This window comes from Seriola lalandi, unplaced genomic scaffold, assembly GCF_002814215.2.
Source record: "Seriola lalandi dorsalis isolate HSWRI2012SDOR001 ecotype SW California unplaced genomic scaffold, Sedor1 jcf7180002054866, whole genome shotgun sequence".
NCBI lineage: Eukaryota > Metazoa > Chordata > Actinopteri > Carangiformes > Carangidae > Seriola > Seriola lalandi.
The window spans coordinates 604819-622298 of NW_019525419.1; the positions used below are offsets into that span (position 1 = coordinate 604819).

The 17480-nt window shown below is 40.8% G+C and overlaps 1 protein-coding gene across 7 annotated transcripts in view; it reads right to left on the reverse strand.

Moving 5' to 3' along the window:
* The window catches only part of pde4ca (phosphodiesterase 4C, cAMP-specific a), a 52854-nt gene that overhangs the window by 7966 nt on the left and 27408 nt on the right, over window positions 1–17480 (reverse strand). For 5 of the 7 annotated variants that reach the window (XM_087179789.1, XM_087179791.1, XM_023428095.2 and 2 more), the window contains 6 exons: window positions 4187–4378; window positions 3013–3057; window positions 2314–2350; window positions 1583–1656; window positions 1420–1472; window positions 907–1019 (listed from right to left, as the gene is read on the reverse strand). In XM_087179789.1, coding sequence (XP_087035915.1) covers window positions 907–1019; window positions 1420–1472; window positions 1583–1656; window positions 2314–2350; window positions 3013–3057; window positions 4187–4378 — 514 coding nt within the window. The remainder of the gene's footprint in view (window positions 1–906; window positions 1020–1419; window positions 1473–1582; window positions 1657–2313; window positions 2351–3012; window positions 3058–4186; window positions 4379–17480) is intronic. The other 2 variants (XM_087179790.1, XM_087179792.1) reach the window with 1 other exon arrangement.

Here is a 17480-nt window from a genome sequence, read left to right on the forward strand (position 1 = left end):
TGGGGTTGGGGTGGGGGTGGGGGTGTGCCGTTGCATCTTCATCTCCCACTACCTCATTCACATTTTTCTGCACAAGTGGGGGGAAGGGTGTGTCTGTAGGTCTAGTCTCTATATGCATGGTTGAAACCATCACGCCCATTCATAGAATAAGCCTCTCTCCCATCTGATGGGAGCTTCTATTCATATTTTCATGACGGATTCTATGTATTAGTGAGCTTTCAGATTTGTTTAGGGATCAGTGGAGACTAACTGCACTTACAGCGTATCACACACAGTCCCCGGGCTTAGTGTTGTACTTGGAGCCCATTCTAATTTGGGCACAAAACAGCTGTGTGCAGCCGAAGATTCCCATTATTAACATGCTTTATGTATTATTTTTATTTTCCATTCTAATAAAAATGCTGATGTATTTCATCTCAAAAGGGAAACACTAGAAGACTGTAGAAGACTGTTGAATTCTGCCCACTAAGGTCTCATCTGAAGCAGCCGTTGCAGTGACGTGAGAGAGCAACAGTGCATCTACTGTAATAGGTTTTACTGTGTGACGAACATCAAAATATTTTCATATCATTTTTTATTGGAAATATGTTCTTGAAAATCTGTGAGCTTTGACCTCACTCAGTTCAGGGTCATCTACTGTACCGTGTTCATGGAGTTAGAATCTGACTACCTAGAAATGGCAACAAGATGCACATAACTTATAAAATCCTTCAGGGGGGTGAATCACAGTACAGATTAAAATGAGTGCACTGCAACCTTGCATTGAACCTAGCTATATTAAATGTTGAACGGTGAAGCAGTGTGTATCTGCCTTTCATCCGCCTACAGGTGTGTATGTTCAGTGTATCCCTCTGTGGCCTACTCGAGTGTCTAACTGTGTTAGTGTTGTGTATTATGTTGAAGTACCTTGTTTGAAGCCATCTCGCTGACAGAGTGTCGAGTTTTCAGCGTCTCTAGTTGTTCCAAACACCAGTCCAGCTCATCTAGAGTCTCTATGGCCAGCTGCTGGTGAGGCTCCTCTGTAGCAGATAAACACAGGAAGGCATTATGGGGATGGATTCAGCTGTTAGAGAGCATTCACACACTGGTCAACATTCAAAAAGAGTTTTAAACTCGAACTCAAATTGGGCTGTAAACTTACTGTTCTTGTTTGAGAACAACTGGTCATGAATAAATGTTAGATTTCATCAGTGAAGAAAGTAGTTTAAGGTACTTTACTTGAGTATTTAGACTTTATACTAACTTTTCTTTTCACACGTTTAGTACATCATACTGATAAAACTTACATACTTTTACCTAGGATTTTACTTGTAAAGGAGTATTCTGACAAGCATGATAATGTTCTTGCTGTTCTGTGTGTTTCTGATCAATGTTGATTATAGGATATCGATTTGTAAAAAGCCTAATACCGGTACCGACCTGCAAGGCTGGTCTTGCACATGGATGGCGGATTGCTGCCTGAGGATCGCGTCCTGTAGACAGAGATCAACCACAGTCAGCAAGTACAAAGACATACTGTTACTACAGCAGGATTATACTCCTCAGGTGTGATGGTGAGATGTGACATTTTCTAAAAACCCACTTGCTGGCTGTGCGATCCTGCTGGCCGGTTATGACGGCAAAGTTACTTCGGACTGTCCTCAGGCTGGCGAGGACCTACAGGAAAGGAACAAGAGACTGGATGTATGAGTTGATCAAATATGACATACATGTACATCACATTTGTGATGTAATGAAACCACAGATGTCACTTCAGTGATAGCCTTAAATTCATCTTGAGCTACATCAAATTATTCGCAATATGAATCACAGACGAGCTTTTGAAATCAGACACTGAGGCAGTCATCCTCCTAGCTGAAGCGCTACACAGAGGCATTCCCTTCTCCCTTTCTCATGTTTTGATGGCATCACTGACACTCCTTTATGTCACGTCTGTCACCCCATCTGCAGCCAAACACTGACTCAGCACAGAGAAAGGAGAAAGCTCATGGAGTATCCGGTGTCCAGACCTGAACCATGTACATGCCTTATCAGCCAGCATGCAAATTTAAACAGCATGATCCAGCAGTATTGGATTTACTGCTTCTCTCTCGGTGTAAAGTGAGCACAAGTGTGACGCACATCCAACGTAAGAGCCAGGCAACACCAGAGGGACGACTGATCCTGTCGCAGGGCCAACATAACGCTAAGGGGCTGTTCCAGTGGAGCAGTAAAACACAGTCTGGTACCATCTAGAGTTTATCATTTTCTTTAAGACCTACAAAGGAATATAACTTCCAAAAGCTAGATGGAAAGGTTTTCGGGAAAACTCACCTGCGCGAATGGTGTAACAATCATGTCTTCTGTGTGTCTGCAATACAGAACAGAACACACAGAAGGAACAGGCATCAGACAAAAGCATGAAACACTGACTAGAGGACCAATGTATAAACCTAATTTTAATAATGCATCTGTGTTAAATAAAAAAAATGCTGAACTTGACTTTGTTAAGATGAAGTAAATAAAAAGGAGGTATCACTTCTAGTTTTCTAAAACCTGAGGCTGTGCTGAGCTGGAGGACATAATTAGTTATCATATTTACTTGTCTGATGTCCTCATTTATCGCTCAGTCATCATTATTCTGTAAAAGTGTAACTATGTCAAGAAACAAATATGTCATGCACTGCGTATAATAAGGTTGGTGAGGAAACGGACTGGGGTAGGTAGAAGGGTGGGTGATGTAGGTATGAACTGGTAAATACTCACAAGTAAATAAAACCACAGAGTGTGTTATCATACTTGGTTGGTTTTGATTAAGCATCACATGCAAAAACAAATCAAACAGAACTGGGTGTTTGAAGGGGGGGGGGTCTAACAAGGGTCACAGGTGAGGTGTTTGATATTTTAGTCACGTTTGTCAGGAGGGAGGTGGGAAAATGGCCATGAAAGCATCTAGAGGGAATGCAGGAGAGGACGTCAAGGGGACAGAGTCAGTGTTTTTATCTAATTCTTGTTTTATCATGTTCTTCTCACCGAGATGACAACCAGTTGACCTCCCAATGCTTCAAGCTTTCTTCCCTTTAAAAACAGATAGGCAAGAGTCGATGAGGACACCTGTGACTGCTTACTTTACAAACTTTAAGGTGTTTAGACAATATGAAGTGGAGGGTTGAGGGGAGAGTCTTGCTTGGGGACATAATTGAAACAAAAATAGGAAAAAAAAATAAAACAACGAACAAAAAAAGTAGCCCCATCTTTCCAATGGTTTGCAGTCCCAGTGAAGCAGATTCCACGTGCAAACATTTTGTGATGGAAAAAACAGCTGCTTGTAGTTTTGTTGTTTTTTTTTCGAGACTTTAGATCTGACTGTGAATATTGCAGACATATGCAACGTGCAGCATGTTTCATAACTGGCTTTGAGCTTGTAGAAATTGAAATACTGGGACAACAAATTCATCAAAAGTTGCTCAAGGTAGACCCTTCTTATCAGTCCTCCTCTCAGATATAAGCACATGCACAGAATAGATTTGAAACATCAGTGAACAAAGCTATGAAAGAGAGAGCACAGCACCTAAACTGAAGCCCTTTGGCTTCAGAGGTCTCTCTAGCAATCCAAAGAAAATGCCAAAGAGACTAATTTCAAATTTGCAAATGAAGTTTGCAACTGTTTGCTGCAGTTTGTAAGGGAGCCAACCCTTAAATCAGAGCACGGTATGAGCCCTCGGATGGAGAAACCTCTCCGTACAGGAAAGACAGGCAAGTAGAGAAATACATAAACAGACATGTCTTTTTTTTGTTAAAGAGCGATTTGCAGACAACAAACACGTGTAATCTTACACTGGTATCCAAGCTTTGACGTCTGATGCTACATTTGTGAATACACCTGTATATACTTAGATTCAGGAGTGGATATATACAGTATATTAATTCATCTTTACACCTAAAGCACAGTACATAAGACACTGCTGACACTGATTTAGAAGACTTTAGCTCTGCATGACTGAGGTTTCACTGATTGATTCATTGGTTCTTAGGGGTGTAAATGAAGGAATAAATCAAGGAAAACATATTTTGTGTAAAACCTATTCTGCTAAACACACAGCAGCACATAAACCATTGTATAATATGCATTAGAGTGGCTCATGTTCACAAAGAAATACATCAATAGTATCGCCGCGTGGAGCAGCTGGGTTGGAAATGAACTTACAGGTCACTGGCAGTGGAGGAGTTTCTGGAAGGACCTTTGGGTGAAAGGTCAAAGTCAGAGTCAGAGCGGTACAGGAAGGATTCCCGCCGCTGGCTGTGGGGAAAGTTGGCCTGTATGACCAGACCAGATCCAGGGCTGGCCTGGGGGTCGAGGGGGCTGCGGCCCACCGACAATCCATTCTCCACATCAAAACTATGGAGAAAGAGAAAGTGAGAGAGGGAGGGAAGTTATTGAGGCCAGATGATAAATCTCTGACGTAAAAACAAACGTGCATGATTTTGGAAAGGAAATGAAAGAAGCATCCATCCATTGTGATTGTTTATGGCGTCAACACTGTGATTAATAATACATTGAGTGACTGGTCATTACAATTTGAGCTGCTACTGTGGTGTCCTCTGGAGCAAATCAGTTTCAGTGATTGCTGCAGGCACTAAGAATTTAATAGTGAGACAAGTAAACGGATCAATGAGGACAAATTCATAGACTTCAGATTTCAATTGGAGTCACCAAAATTGTTAGAGACTGTTAGACTGTCCAATGAACTCTCTTGAAAAGGTAGACATAGTAGAGTACAATCCCAGTCTCTACTCCAGATAAAAGACTGGTCCCTGCTCCAGTAACAATGAAAGGGAGAAAATGAATATAAAATACAATACTCCACATCTAAAAATACCTCAAGCTTTCATCACTGGGTAACAACATCGAGCCATTTTTATCTCTTGAACAGGAAATAGTGTAATTTAGAAGGAAGTGTAACCATTATAAACCAGTAAAGACCACAATAAGAGCTAAAAGTTACAGATATAAGAGGGCGACAAAAAGGATATGACAGTGTGAAATATGTAGGAATGCCATTATCAAATCTCATCTGATATATCCCACAAAGTAGACTAAAATCAGAGCTGTGTTCAAATTTATCTAACAATGGGTGATAAGAAAAAAACCCCCAACAACATTACACTGAAACCACAATGAGTGGGTGTTGAGAGCCACAGACAGTGAATGGCCTTTAATCCTGATGGTTAACTGTGTGCCTTCCTGCTGGAGCTGGACTGATCATTAGGATAACATACTTGAAATGAATAGTGAAAAAAAAAACTGTTACTGTGCACCTCATTAAAAGTGTAAAGTCTGTGTGGCTAATGTCATGCAGGTGAGGTGTGAATATCCAGGGGAGGTCTGCATGTGTGTGTGTGTGTGTGTGTGTGATGAGGGACTGTGAGTGAACAGCCCGTATAAAATAAGCATCAGCGTATTGACGTAGGGTCATGTGAGTGTGAGTCTAAAAATAGCCCGGTGTTCAGGTGAGGAGGAGTTCCTCCTGATCAAACACGATCCGACTACGGAGAAAAACACCAAATAAAGGCAGAGAGAGGCCCTTCTTCACAGTCTGGGCACGTTTCTGCCTTGATCCACATCTCTATTTTCCCACAGCCCCTCTGCTGACATGCGAACCCGGAGAGACTCTGTCAGCCTGCAGCTCCGCTAAGCAACACGTCTTCTTTTCTAAACAGTCTGAGGAACTCCAGAGTAGAAATCCACACTTTGGCAAAACAACCAGAACGTGGAGGATTTTGGATGGGCAGATGCTAAGCCACACACTCGATATTTTTCAAATAAATACAGCAGGGGAAACGATATTCAAAAATAAAAATCTCTGAAACACAAGGCAAACAAAAACTGGAGTTTTGGGTACAGGAGTGGTAGATAGAGATGTCTGTTGATGATAAGTGTGGGAAATAATAAAACACAATACCAAAACTTGAGCACATTAAGGGTTTATTCCCATTAAGTGTCCCAGTAAGCCATGCTAATAAGCCAATATGCACAATACCAAAGCTGTGAAACTGGCAAACCTAAATGGAATGCAGCCCTCGTTAATGTCATTAATTACACCTGTGCGTTTCATACTATCACCTGCATGCAGGAATTTGTCTCTTCTGGCATTCTGCAGTTCAGCCCTGATGGCTGTAAATCATTCAGCAGATACCTCAGTGTCAATGGGGAGCATTAACTGCTGACACGATTACTCGACCAATTGATTAGTTGAATGACAAATAATTCATAAACAGCAATTTTTATAAACGATTAACTGCTCAGGTAAGTATGTGAGGAGTCACTACTTTCCTGTACTTTATACCATTTTAAATGGAATATGTTTTGGCTTTGGATTGTTGCTCTGACAGAACTAATAACTCTAACGTAACCTTTGGCTTAGGGAACTTGTTGCGACATTTTTCAGTATTATATGCCACTTCATAAAGATTCAGTACAATAAATAATAGATTAACTGGTATTAAAAATAAAGACTAAAAGTTTATTACACTGGCACAGCAGAGATAAATGCTAACAGGAGCATGGTAAAATTCTCACAATGGCAATGCTAACATGCTGATGTTTAGCAGTGGGTGGTCTGCAGTGGTGAACATTTGTGACTGGTAGAGTACTTGCAGCATTTTATTTCACCCGTGATGTTTAGAAGTCCGCAGCGAGAAAGTGAACACATTTCCCACACAGCAAAACAGGTCCGAGAGAAGGTAAAAAAGCGCAAACAAGACTTCAAAAGAATAAAGGACCACAACAACCGGAGTGGCTAGACTTGCCACCCGTAAAGTATAATATGGGATCATCCTGTATTTGAAAATAAAATGCTGCGTCCTGTATGAAAGAATAAGGGACGCAAATTGTCCTGTATTTTCGTTCATATTATGTCCCCAAAGTGCTGTGAATAATGTAATGTCAAGAAATAATTTTTCATGATCTTCCCGGGACTTTAGGCCGTGCAGACAACAATGGACCACAGGAACCTCTAGTTCCTGGAGAAAAGTACCTGAAACTCAAAGTTCAAAAAAGTACCTGGGACTAAAAGTACCTAGAACTAAAAGTTCCAGGTACTTTTTGGTTGAAATGCGGCTTAAAATTCAGACCCGATGAAGGTGCTATGTGGAAAGTACCAAATTTCATGGTAATCCACACATACAAGAATTTCCAAAATATTTCACTCTAAAACTGCAACTGTCAATCTTAAGGTGGAATCAGGGGAACACTAAAGTCATTAGGATTCATCCTCTGAAGAGCACGAGTGTCAAAGTTTGGTGCCAATCCATCCAAAAGCGGTGGACTGATTGATCAGTGCCATTTTTGGAGCCATGCCACTGGCTTTCATAGCATTAATACATAAATTTGATTTCAAGCAAAATGCAGCTCAAACAGTAGGAATGCACCAACTGCAGCATGTACAAATCCCATTCATTGCTCTTTCCTGTTACCCTCCCAGGATGCTGCGTGAGAGCTAGACATTGGTGTGTTACTGGCTATTACGTAACACCAGCCGAACAGAAGCCCCCATCCCTCCATTCATGTGACAGATTCAGACTTACTGACTGCGCTATACATAGCCAAGGAGAGGAGTCGAGAGGATAGGAGTGGGGACAGCAGGGTAAAGGGGGGTGAGAGAGAGCTAGGCTGAGGTAAAATAGGGAAAAGAGAGAGCGAGTGTAAATACTATTTCAGAGAAAGAGAGTACAGCCTGTTCTGAGACATGTACATGAGGACTTTTTGGTCTTAACTGCACTGCACACTGTGTGACTGGAGCTGTTTGGGTTGAGTTGGTGGGGTGCAAATGTACAAATGTGTATTTAACCGTGTATGTGTGTGTGGGGGCGTTGTATCACAGGTGTGGATGAATCAGTTTTGAATTATGTGTGTATTAATGTGCATCACAGTCATGCAACGTGCCACCTTACACACCTATAATGTGTCCATTTTGATCTGTAAGCACATACATCCCTGTTACTACAAGAACACATGTAGCCTCACCCACTCCTCACTCTTTAACTCTCTCTCTCTCCATCTACCTCGATCTGTCCTCTCTAATGATGCTGCACCCCTGGCTGTTCCTGCGTGCTCTGACCATAAACCCGTTTCTATTTTAGTTTCTGCACCGCGCTTCTGTCTCTGTGCAGCTAATTTTAGCTGCACAGAGACAGAAGCGTGGGGGAATAGACCGGGAGAGGCAGTGATGCAGCTAAAAATAGCTTTTCAGGTAGAATACAGAGTTCTCCCCCTCCCCTGTCTTCTCCCGCTGCATCACAGAGCAGCAGATTCTTCCCTCCATTCATGAATATTTATGGAGAAGTTTCTATTTGAAGCCGATGCCAAGCTAAAATTAGATCACAGATCAAAATATCGCCCACGTCTTTCCCTTGCTGCTATTTCACTTCCAGTTTTTCTCCTCTTTCTCTCTCACTCTGCTGAGTTCAGTGCAGGGGAGTGAACACAGACTCCTGACTTACTCATGACACTGGACTATTTATCTTTTATTTATACACACTCAGACACAACAACTATGTATTCTTGCAACAATGTGAATGTCTCACATGATTTCCACTACTACAGTTGCAATGGTTTCCCTCTGGTATGTATAAATCAGATGTAATGAATAATAAACATGGTTGCATGAACACCAGGAGTAGTTGTTGCCAAGGCAACTACTGATGGGGATCCAAATAAACAATAACTTGAAACAATAATTCAACAACACATACTGTCCTTGTGAAAATTAGTTTTTGTGTCAGGGAGGTGTTGATTCAATTTTAAGTCAGTTTTTTTGTTGCTGTTGGAGAAATGCATCAGATGTTTATTATATGTGTATTTCATTATGTTTCCTGTGGTGTTATGTTGTGTACCTGCTGCATCTAGTCACATGAGGAAAATGTGATTAGATGAGATGGTCTTTCCATTAAATCACATGGAAAACAGCTGAATTACAAATAACAATACCATTCTTATTTAGGTTTTAAATGGTTTTCATATGGACTTGTTTCTGTAGTTATGGAATTCATGTATTACTACATTTTAGATTCAAACTGAATAATGGTAGTTGTTTATGTTTTTACTGCAGGGGATGATGATGGAGTGAACATGCTCCTAATGTGAGACCAGAATCTTCCATTGTTTTTTGAACACCTCCATTGTGCAGTCTTTAAGCATACAATTTACCAAATGTATACTAAATATGTCAACTGCGGCATTTTGTGTTTTTAAAAGGTCAAAGGTCAGCGTTCAGGCTTAGCGTGCACTTCGTCCGGACAGGAAGCTCCCACAGAAGCACCCTGGCTGTTTGGATGGTCGGTCTTCAAAAATGACTCCATTGTCTTTGTGTCTTTCACATGCCAGCCAGTCTCACCCTCCCACCCACCTCTTCTCACCTCCCCTCACACCCTCCTCCCTCTCTCCTTTTCTCAGCCTCAGCCACAAGTGACAAAAATAAAAAGAACAAACTGAATTTTTTTTAAATTCCTCCTGCTGAGTGGGAGGGTGCTGTTTAACAATATACCAGATAAACTTGTTGGCGAGTGATGGCTGATGTGTGTAGTAGGTGCTGTCTGGGGAACTGAAATGAATCTGTTCAGTTACTCTGAGGAGAGGGGCCCTCTACTGGCCGTGGGTGGGACTGCAAGAGCGGGGCAATGTGTAAATCCCACTGTTAACAATAGAGTTTTTTTCAAAGAAATAAAAAAACGAATTTTCTCAAATTTCCTGCTTTTTTATCTAACTGAATACATTTTATTTCTTTTATTCATACATTTTTTTTTCTTTTTATGTTGTACTATTTATCACTGGTTCCGTCTCATGCACCTTTTCTGGACAGAATTTTATATTTTCTGACATTTTCCTGATTAACCGATTAATCACTCAGACCCAAGTGTGTGTATTACATTAATGAAACTAGCCTAATTAATGTTAACAACCCATAGCTCCATCCTAAAAGTGAGCTGAGCAGCAGAACATCTGAAATATTGATTATTGGTTGATATTGATTGTTGTGACATGGTGAAATAACAGCTTGGACAAACTGGCCTTTAGACCTACATTTTCACACGTTACTTGTTCCAAATACTCTGAGCTTAATGAGCTCCGAATATGGATCACGCATAAAAAGAGGGACTCTACTGGATTTAACGGGCTACGATCAGTTCACTCGCGGTCGTACTTCACAAGTATTATCAGCTTCATGTAGTTAAAGTATCAGCAGTGAAAGTACTGGTTCTGCAGTAAAATGTCCCCTGTGATCTATAACTCAATATGACACTATTAGATTGTTAATACTGATACAGGGATAAAAAAGAAAATATATATTTTTCCAAACTAAACTAACAACTAAAACATGTTTATTTTTCTGACTTTTCTCAGTTTCTTTTTCTTGTGAAATACTGGATACTCTAAGCTCTCCAGGCCTCCATTACATCAAACAATCTTTAAAGATAAAAGTAATCTTTGCTCACAGCTCCACTCACAAACTGTGATGAGTGTTCAGAAACCAGAGAGGTTGGGAACCATGGGAGTAATTGCTGTGAAGCCAACACCAGATGTGATCAATCACTCGGTCGGTCACACGACGGTGCTTGTAGTCAGATTATACTTAATGATGTGTCTGCTGTTACTTAACCACACTTCCTCTTTAGAGCTCACTACCAATGATAGGCGTCTCTTGTTAGCCGGTATCTTGTCTTGATGGAAAACGACATGAGGTCAGTGTGAGATGTGACGGACTTAGGAAAAGACAACTAGTATTGGTAATTGGAGTGTAGACTGATGATGGAAAAAATGAATTTGAACCATTTTACCACAAGGCTGCAACATGCGAAAGGAAGTGAAGGATCTGAATACTTTCAAAATGCACTTTAAATAAAAGAAATAAATAAAAAAATACATTTGAAAGAAATTCCAACACAGTAATCATTTCTGTCTCATGATGATTTGTGTCTCCTGCATTGGCTGTCAGTTACCAAATGTCTTAGTTTCTCCTCATTCAGCTCAAGTCCCAGTGTCTGCACCATTACACATAGACCGTCTTTCTGCACTGTCCATTGCATTATTTTATATTGAGTCAAAGAGGTAACCATCAGTTTCTCTGAAATAATTACTTGAAAAACCCAGACAGTCATTTAAAAATGCTTACATTTATCTGAAGATATTTCCAAAAATCCCAAAGATTCTTTAACCGTCTGGATGGAAAAATATTGCGCCCGTACGATTAAAAAGATTTTTAATTTGTTTCCCAAGTTGAGCCTATGTTTCAGAGTCAAAACAAAGATAGCAGCTTGATAGCTACCGGGATAGGACACAGACTTGCAACTTAAGAAACACATTAAAAACCTTTTATTGTGCAGATGATGGAGTATTTTTTCATCCAGATGGTTCAAAAGGTCTTTGAGGATTTGAATATACCTTTGGTTCAAAGATTAAAATGACGAAATTCTCGTTGAGCCAAAAGGACTTGAATTTCCTACACTAAACCCCTGTGATAGTCAGGTTTGATCACAGCTGCTGTCACACACACACACACACACACACACAGACACACACACACACAATCACGCTGCCCAACACCATGAGGAAACATCAGCTTTAAAACAAATACAGACAGCTCAGACCTGACTTGCCAACAGTATCACAGTAGTTTGGTTAAGTTAATGACCCTGTGCATAAAAAATGGCACTGTTATAGCCTGATCCATAAATCCATGTCTGAAATACTGTGTGTACTTAAAGTGCAAGCATGCCCCCCCCTCGCATGGACAGACTTCACTATAACAAATCACACAGCAAATAATAACGTCAATATGTGTATGCTGTAAACTAGAGTTTCTAACTGGTTTTTTGTTTGAGCCTGTTACTAACCGGTCTGAATGTAAACTAATACTTTACTGTAATCATTTGCCTCTGTGCATATTAACCCCCTTAGCGCCTGATTGATGCAGACGGAACTAATTAGTGTTAAATGTGACATTCAGGTTGAAACATGCACAAATGAAGAAGCAGTCCTCCAGAACAGAAAGTGAACTATTTGCTTAGTGCCGGGGTTCGATAGTGTTCAATCTAATCTGAATCCAGTATGCCACTTCTCTAGGATTGGATGTGGTTAAATAGATCCATCCTAATTTGGCCCCTCTGCATTCGTACACTGGGCTTCATTCAAATCTACCTCAAAGGCGCCCACACATGTACATGGACAGACGCACTCACACACATGTATATACACACACCTGATTACTTTCTCTAGTCTAAAGACCAAACTGGAGCCAACATTCCTGGGCATCATAAAGCCTTTTACACAACAAAAAAAAAAAAAAGCATAAAGAAAGAAAGAGGTGTGTTACAGCGTTTGTTATTTAAGTGGCTGGCTGGTAAGAAGTGTGATTGATGGTAACCTGTCAGTGGCCCTGATACTCGACACCCCGCCTGCGTCACCGCCTGTCACGGCAACGTCAATCCCATCTGGGGAGCATTAAAATACAGGAGCTACGGGGCAGAGCGAGAGAGCGAGAGAGCGAGAGAGGAGATAGGCCTGTAAACCAGGACAAGCTGTCATCTGAACCTTCATTCATCATTCCCAAGCCTTTGCTGTGACACAGCCAGAGGTAGAATTAGTTACACCAGAGCCGACTTGCAGAACTGGCTCAGCCATTTATTCAAGAGACATTTAAAAGAAGGCAGAGAGCATTTATTACATGTAACACAGATCTCATCTAGTGACGCTTGAGAGTATTGGATTTCCTTTGATCATTTGAGATCATTTCTATTTCGTGACTATGAGTCCGTTGAAAGAAATCGGAAGTAAATAAAGATCTGTGAAACAAAAGCAGCAAAACTGTAAAACTCAAACTTCTTTTTTTTTTTTTCCCCCTGTTGCGGTTTAAGAATTATAATCTAGGCTGTATGTGTCTGTGCTGCATCTGCACATGACACATGAAAGATGTTCTGGAGCAAACCGGGATTAGGATTGGCTTAATGAGACCACAAAGTTCACACCAGCAGCTGCGAGTCCACACCCTGCAGCTCAACACACACAATAAAGTGAACCATGGATGAACTACGGAGGTGGTCAATATGGCCAGACTTTAAAAGTACATTTGGAACAGTTTCAAATTCACAGTGACATTTTCTGCGTGTGAATTACTGCATAACACAGGAGTCACCAGTCTGTGTTCAGGGATAAAAGTTGTCTGGTTGTTTTTTTTTTTTGGGGGGGGGGGGTTGCTGTGGCCCCTCACACAGAGAGAGAACCACCCTGTTTGTTTGTTTTGCCCTTCCTCTCCTTTCCTGTGACATCTTTGCGGCAGCCTGATGGAGGTGGTGTGTTTTACCTATTACCTATTTACCTGTTACATTCTGTTCAGCTGTAATCCTTATTTAAATCCCGGATGAATCTCAAACAGCTGCATTGCTGCTTATTTAGCAAGAATGCAAATGAGCATGTTTCACGAAATGTCAAATCATTCCTTAAACTGATTTTGAGCAGTATCCCAGTAACTCTTGCCTGGGCAGCAGCATGCAGGAAAACATTAGATTTGCCCCCCCCCCCGTTTGTGCCCTTGTCTCCGTTACTGACTAATCCCCCTTGTTAAAAAACATGGAGGAAACATCTACACGCTGCATATATGCATCTCAAAGCATTCAACAAAATAACACAGATTTAAAAGTCGAGTTTAGCTGCTATTATGTCAGAAATTACTTTTGAATAGCACCACAAACAGTAACCTCTCAGGCGTTGTATCATTTCACACCCAACAAAAATGATAGCTAAATATAGACATTATGTAACTGTGATATAAGTGTCCATTGTTCAGAATCATGCAATGAAAATGGTTTTAAAAGAAAGTGAGGAAATGTAGCTGACACAACAGAAAGGCAGGAACACATGATCACTTCACTGACCTTCATATAAAACAAGTGAACAGAGCTGTGAGGCCAACTCTATAATGGGACAAGTTTGTATAGAGGCAGCGGTGTGAAATAAGATCGTTTCTTCTGTCGGCTGTTTGTGAACAGTAAGTGAAGTAAGAGTTGTTTATAGTTTCAAACGCAATTCATTACTCTTTTTTTTTTTTATTTGGGAAGACTGTCAGATCAAATGTGTAATTTTAAGTATCAACAAATGTATATATTTCAATGCCAAGAAGGATGACTTTTTTTTTTTTACTTTATATAAGTTTTACTTGTGACACACACACACACACACTCACACACACTTGGCAGCCACCTAACTGGCTCGTTTCAAAACCAGCAGCTGGTCTGTAAATTAAACACGTATGTGTGTGTGTGTGTGTGTGTGTGTGTGTGTGTGTGTATGTGTGTGTGTGTGTGTGTGTGTGTGTGTGTGTGTGTGAGGCCACTGTCTTACTGTAATGAAGTTTGTCCACTGTGATTAAGTCGGAGCAGTTTATTTTGCTATGAACTCAGAGCAGCCAAAAGAAAGAAACAGACAAAAAAATAAACACAAAACTAGTTAGTATGCATGTGTGTGTGTGTGTGTGTGTGTGTGTGTGTGTTATTATATGTGAAGAGTATTCTCAGTGTCCCCGTGTTCTCTTTCCGACGGCTGTAATCACCATCTCAGAGCCCAGCCCTCTTCCTCAGATCTTTCCTTTGGAAAACAAAGCACAACACCGTGATGACGCCTGCACCGGTGGATGCTGACCTCTGATGTACTTCACAGTGTGAAGTGGCTGCTGAGGACAGGCTCTCTGTCAATCATCAATCGATTGATATCAATTGATGAGCAGCATGGCGGTACAGTATCATGATCAAGGAGGCGATCCTAGCTTGAGGAGTGATGTGGATCTCCAGGAAGTTGAGAGTAAGGACTTGTTTGTCCATTTTAAATGATAAACCTGATAGCAGTGTTTTTCTCTCTTTCCTTAAAAAATCCACAGTTTGATTTTTAGTTGCCTAAGTTCTTATCAGCTGCAAGAATTCTAACAATTTCAGTGCAGTCAAATTATTAAGAAATACTTGCATTTTTTTTGTGCCTGTTCTATGAAATTAGGCTTGGACAGCCGATCCTCCACTGTGAATGAATTCCTTATGTTCAGATGCTGCTGTTTGTCTTTCCTTAAGTGAACTTTAACAATTAGCCTCTTTGGCAGGAAGACAAACTGCAGAATAATGTGAGGACAGCTAGCCAAGGACACCCTACATATTGTACACGCTGTATTCTTTCAAACCGTAGACCATTGTTTAAACTGGGAGTGAACTCTAGGTCAGACATACACACTATACTATATCTTAAATATATGTGTCAGTGCATGGAAAAAAAACTTGTAGATAAGGACAATGTACATTTATGGTAAAGGACAACAGGGTGAAGTAAGGAGCACTGGCAGTGGTCACTTTAATAAACCTGAGTGAGCTAGAGACCAGAAGAGATTTAAAGTGACTCATAGGAGAGTCCTCGTCTGCCTGCGCGCACACACACACACACACACACACACACACACACACACACACACACCACAGACAGATTCAGTCTCTGTTATCCTCCGGGATTGCGTAGCGCAGCAGAGAAAACAGTGAAGTGAGAGGAGAGAAACTGGAGGGAAAGGGGGAAGTGAGCGGAGCAGTGGTTCTGAAGGTGAGAAGAGACATGAAGAAAGGAACCTGGTCTATAAAAGTGTTGTAACATGATCAGAGTGAGGCAAATGGTAAAGGTTCCTGCAGTGAGAGCACAGAGAAACATCAGACAACGTGTGGATGTGTCACGACAGCATATCTTCTTGTTACAGTTCGAATTAACACTTTATACGTTTCTTTATTCTAAACGTTATTCAGCGTAAATTATCATAAACATGTCGGCAAAATTAAATCAGTTACTGGTTAGTTGAACTGTCAATAAAAAAAGCTGAATGTTCCTGTGAAATAGTGCTTTGAGATGCAGTGTGTTTACTTGCAGCTTCACTTATTTTAATGTATGACTTGGTTGTGATTTTGAGAAATATTCCTCCATAAAAAAGTTAAAGCTGTTTCCACCTGTGTCCACAGTCTCTACAATAATCAGTGAGAACAATTTTACTTTAACCTATATGTACAGAGTACTGGTGGAAAACCCAATTTTCCTGAAACTGGCACACATAAAGACATAAAAATAAAAAAAAATTCTTTAAACTTTAAATGTGAATTTGAATTTACACACATGATGTTACACAACAAGAAGTTCTGAGGAGTGAACACGTACGCAGTCAGCTGAAGAAGGTGGAGGACATTTTTAAAAATGAACTAAAAACTAATGTCAAAGGGAAAAAAGCCTTTTCCTTAGACACAATGCCTTTTTATAGTATATATGGACGCACACACACAGAGGCATATAATTGCACAATTACTCTGACATTCTACGAAAAATATTCTGGTGTGGGTCTGGAAAGCTCGTCACTGGACAGTAAAGTTGTGGGGTTTTAAGAGAGCATTGAGTCCATGACGCCTGTCACACTGCAAACACTCAGCTGATTGAAGGTTACAAATGACCCAGCACCAAAGATTGTGTTCTGTGTTCCAAGTGTTCGTGCACGAACACACAGTTGCAAGCCCTACTTCGCATCCCACACGAGTACAGTATGCGTGTGTCTGTGTGTGTGAGGCCTGTAACCCAACACCGGTGGACCCGTTCCTCCTGTCTGTGAGGCAGATAAATGAAGGTCCGTGAAGCTCCCTGTGGGCCAGACCACCATTAGAAGCCACTGATGATTTAAGAAATGCCTTGGAAACACTCTCAGACACATTTATTACGACAAGATGCCTTTTGGCTGTAACGCCTCCTCCCCTTTGCCAGAACCAGCAAGAGTTATGCTCCGTGGAGGGCATGAGATGACTTAATAATTTCTGCAAATTAGGAGATTCATGTACTGTGACTGAAAGCTCGGATTCATTTATCATAGCCACATTGACCTGGAGAATTGACCTCTGGCACAAGCGGCGCGTATATATCTCAAAGACAAGAGTTAATGTACACAAACTTATCAGTAAAGAAAAAAAATTAGAAGCTCCTTGACAGGACTTGGCATCTAAAATATCAGAGTGTATCCAACATTCACACTTGGAGATTTTGATAAATTAGAGAGATGAAGATTTCACTTTTCCTCTGCTCTCCTCCCAGGTTGAACTGACAGGAGAGAGGATTAGGTTTCTAAGAAATGCACCTCTAAAGTTGAACCTCACTTAGCTCACTCACATGCAACAAGCCAAAACTGTCGTCTCTGTAAGACTCTTAATTCGTATTAAATTACTCTGTCCATGAATCACACTCTCTCACCCCCTGACATCCAACAAAGCTCATACTTTGTTTTGCTGTCAGTGGTCCATTTTGAAATAATCTTTAGGATTTTTACACCCGTTTCCTGGCTCTCATAACTCGCATAATGCTCTGTGTCATTGCCACTTCATTTTGTACTTGGCCCGCTGCAGACAGCGCTGAGGAAAATTAGATCAACAGGCCATGGACATACAGCAGACTGTAA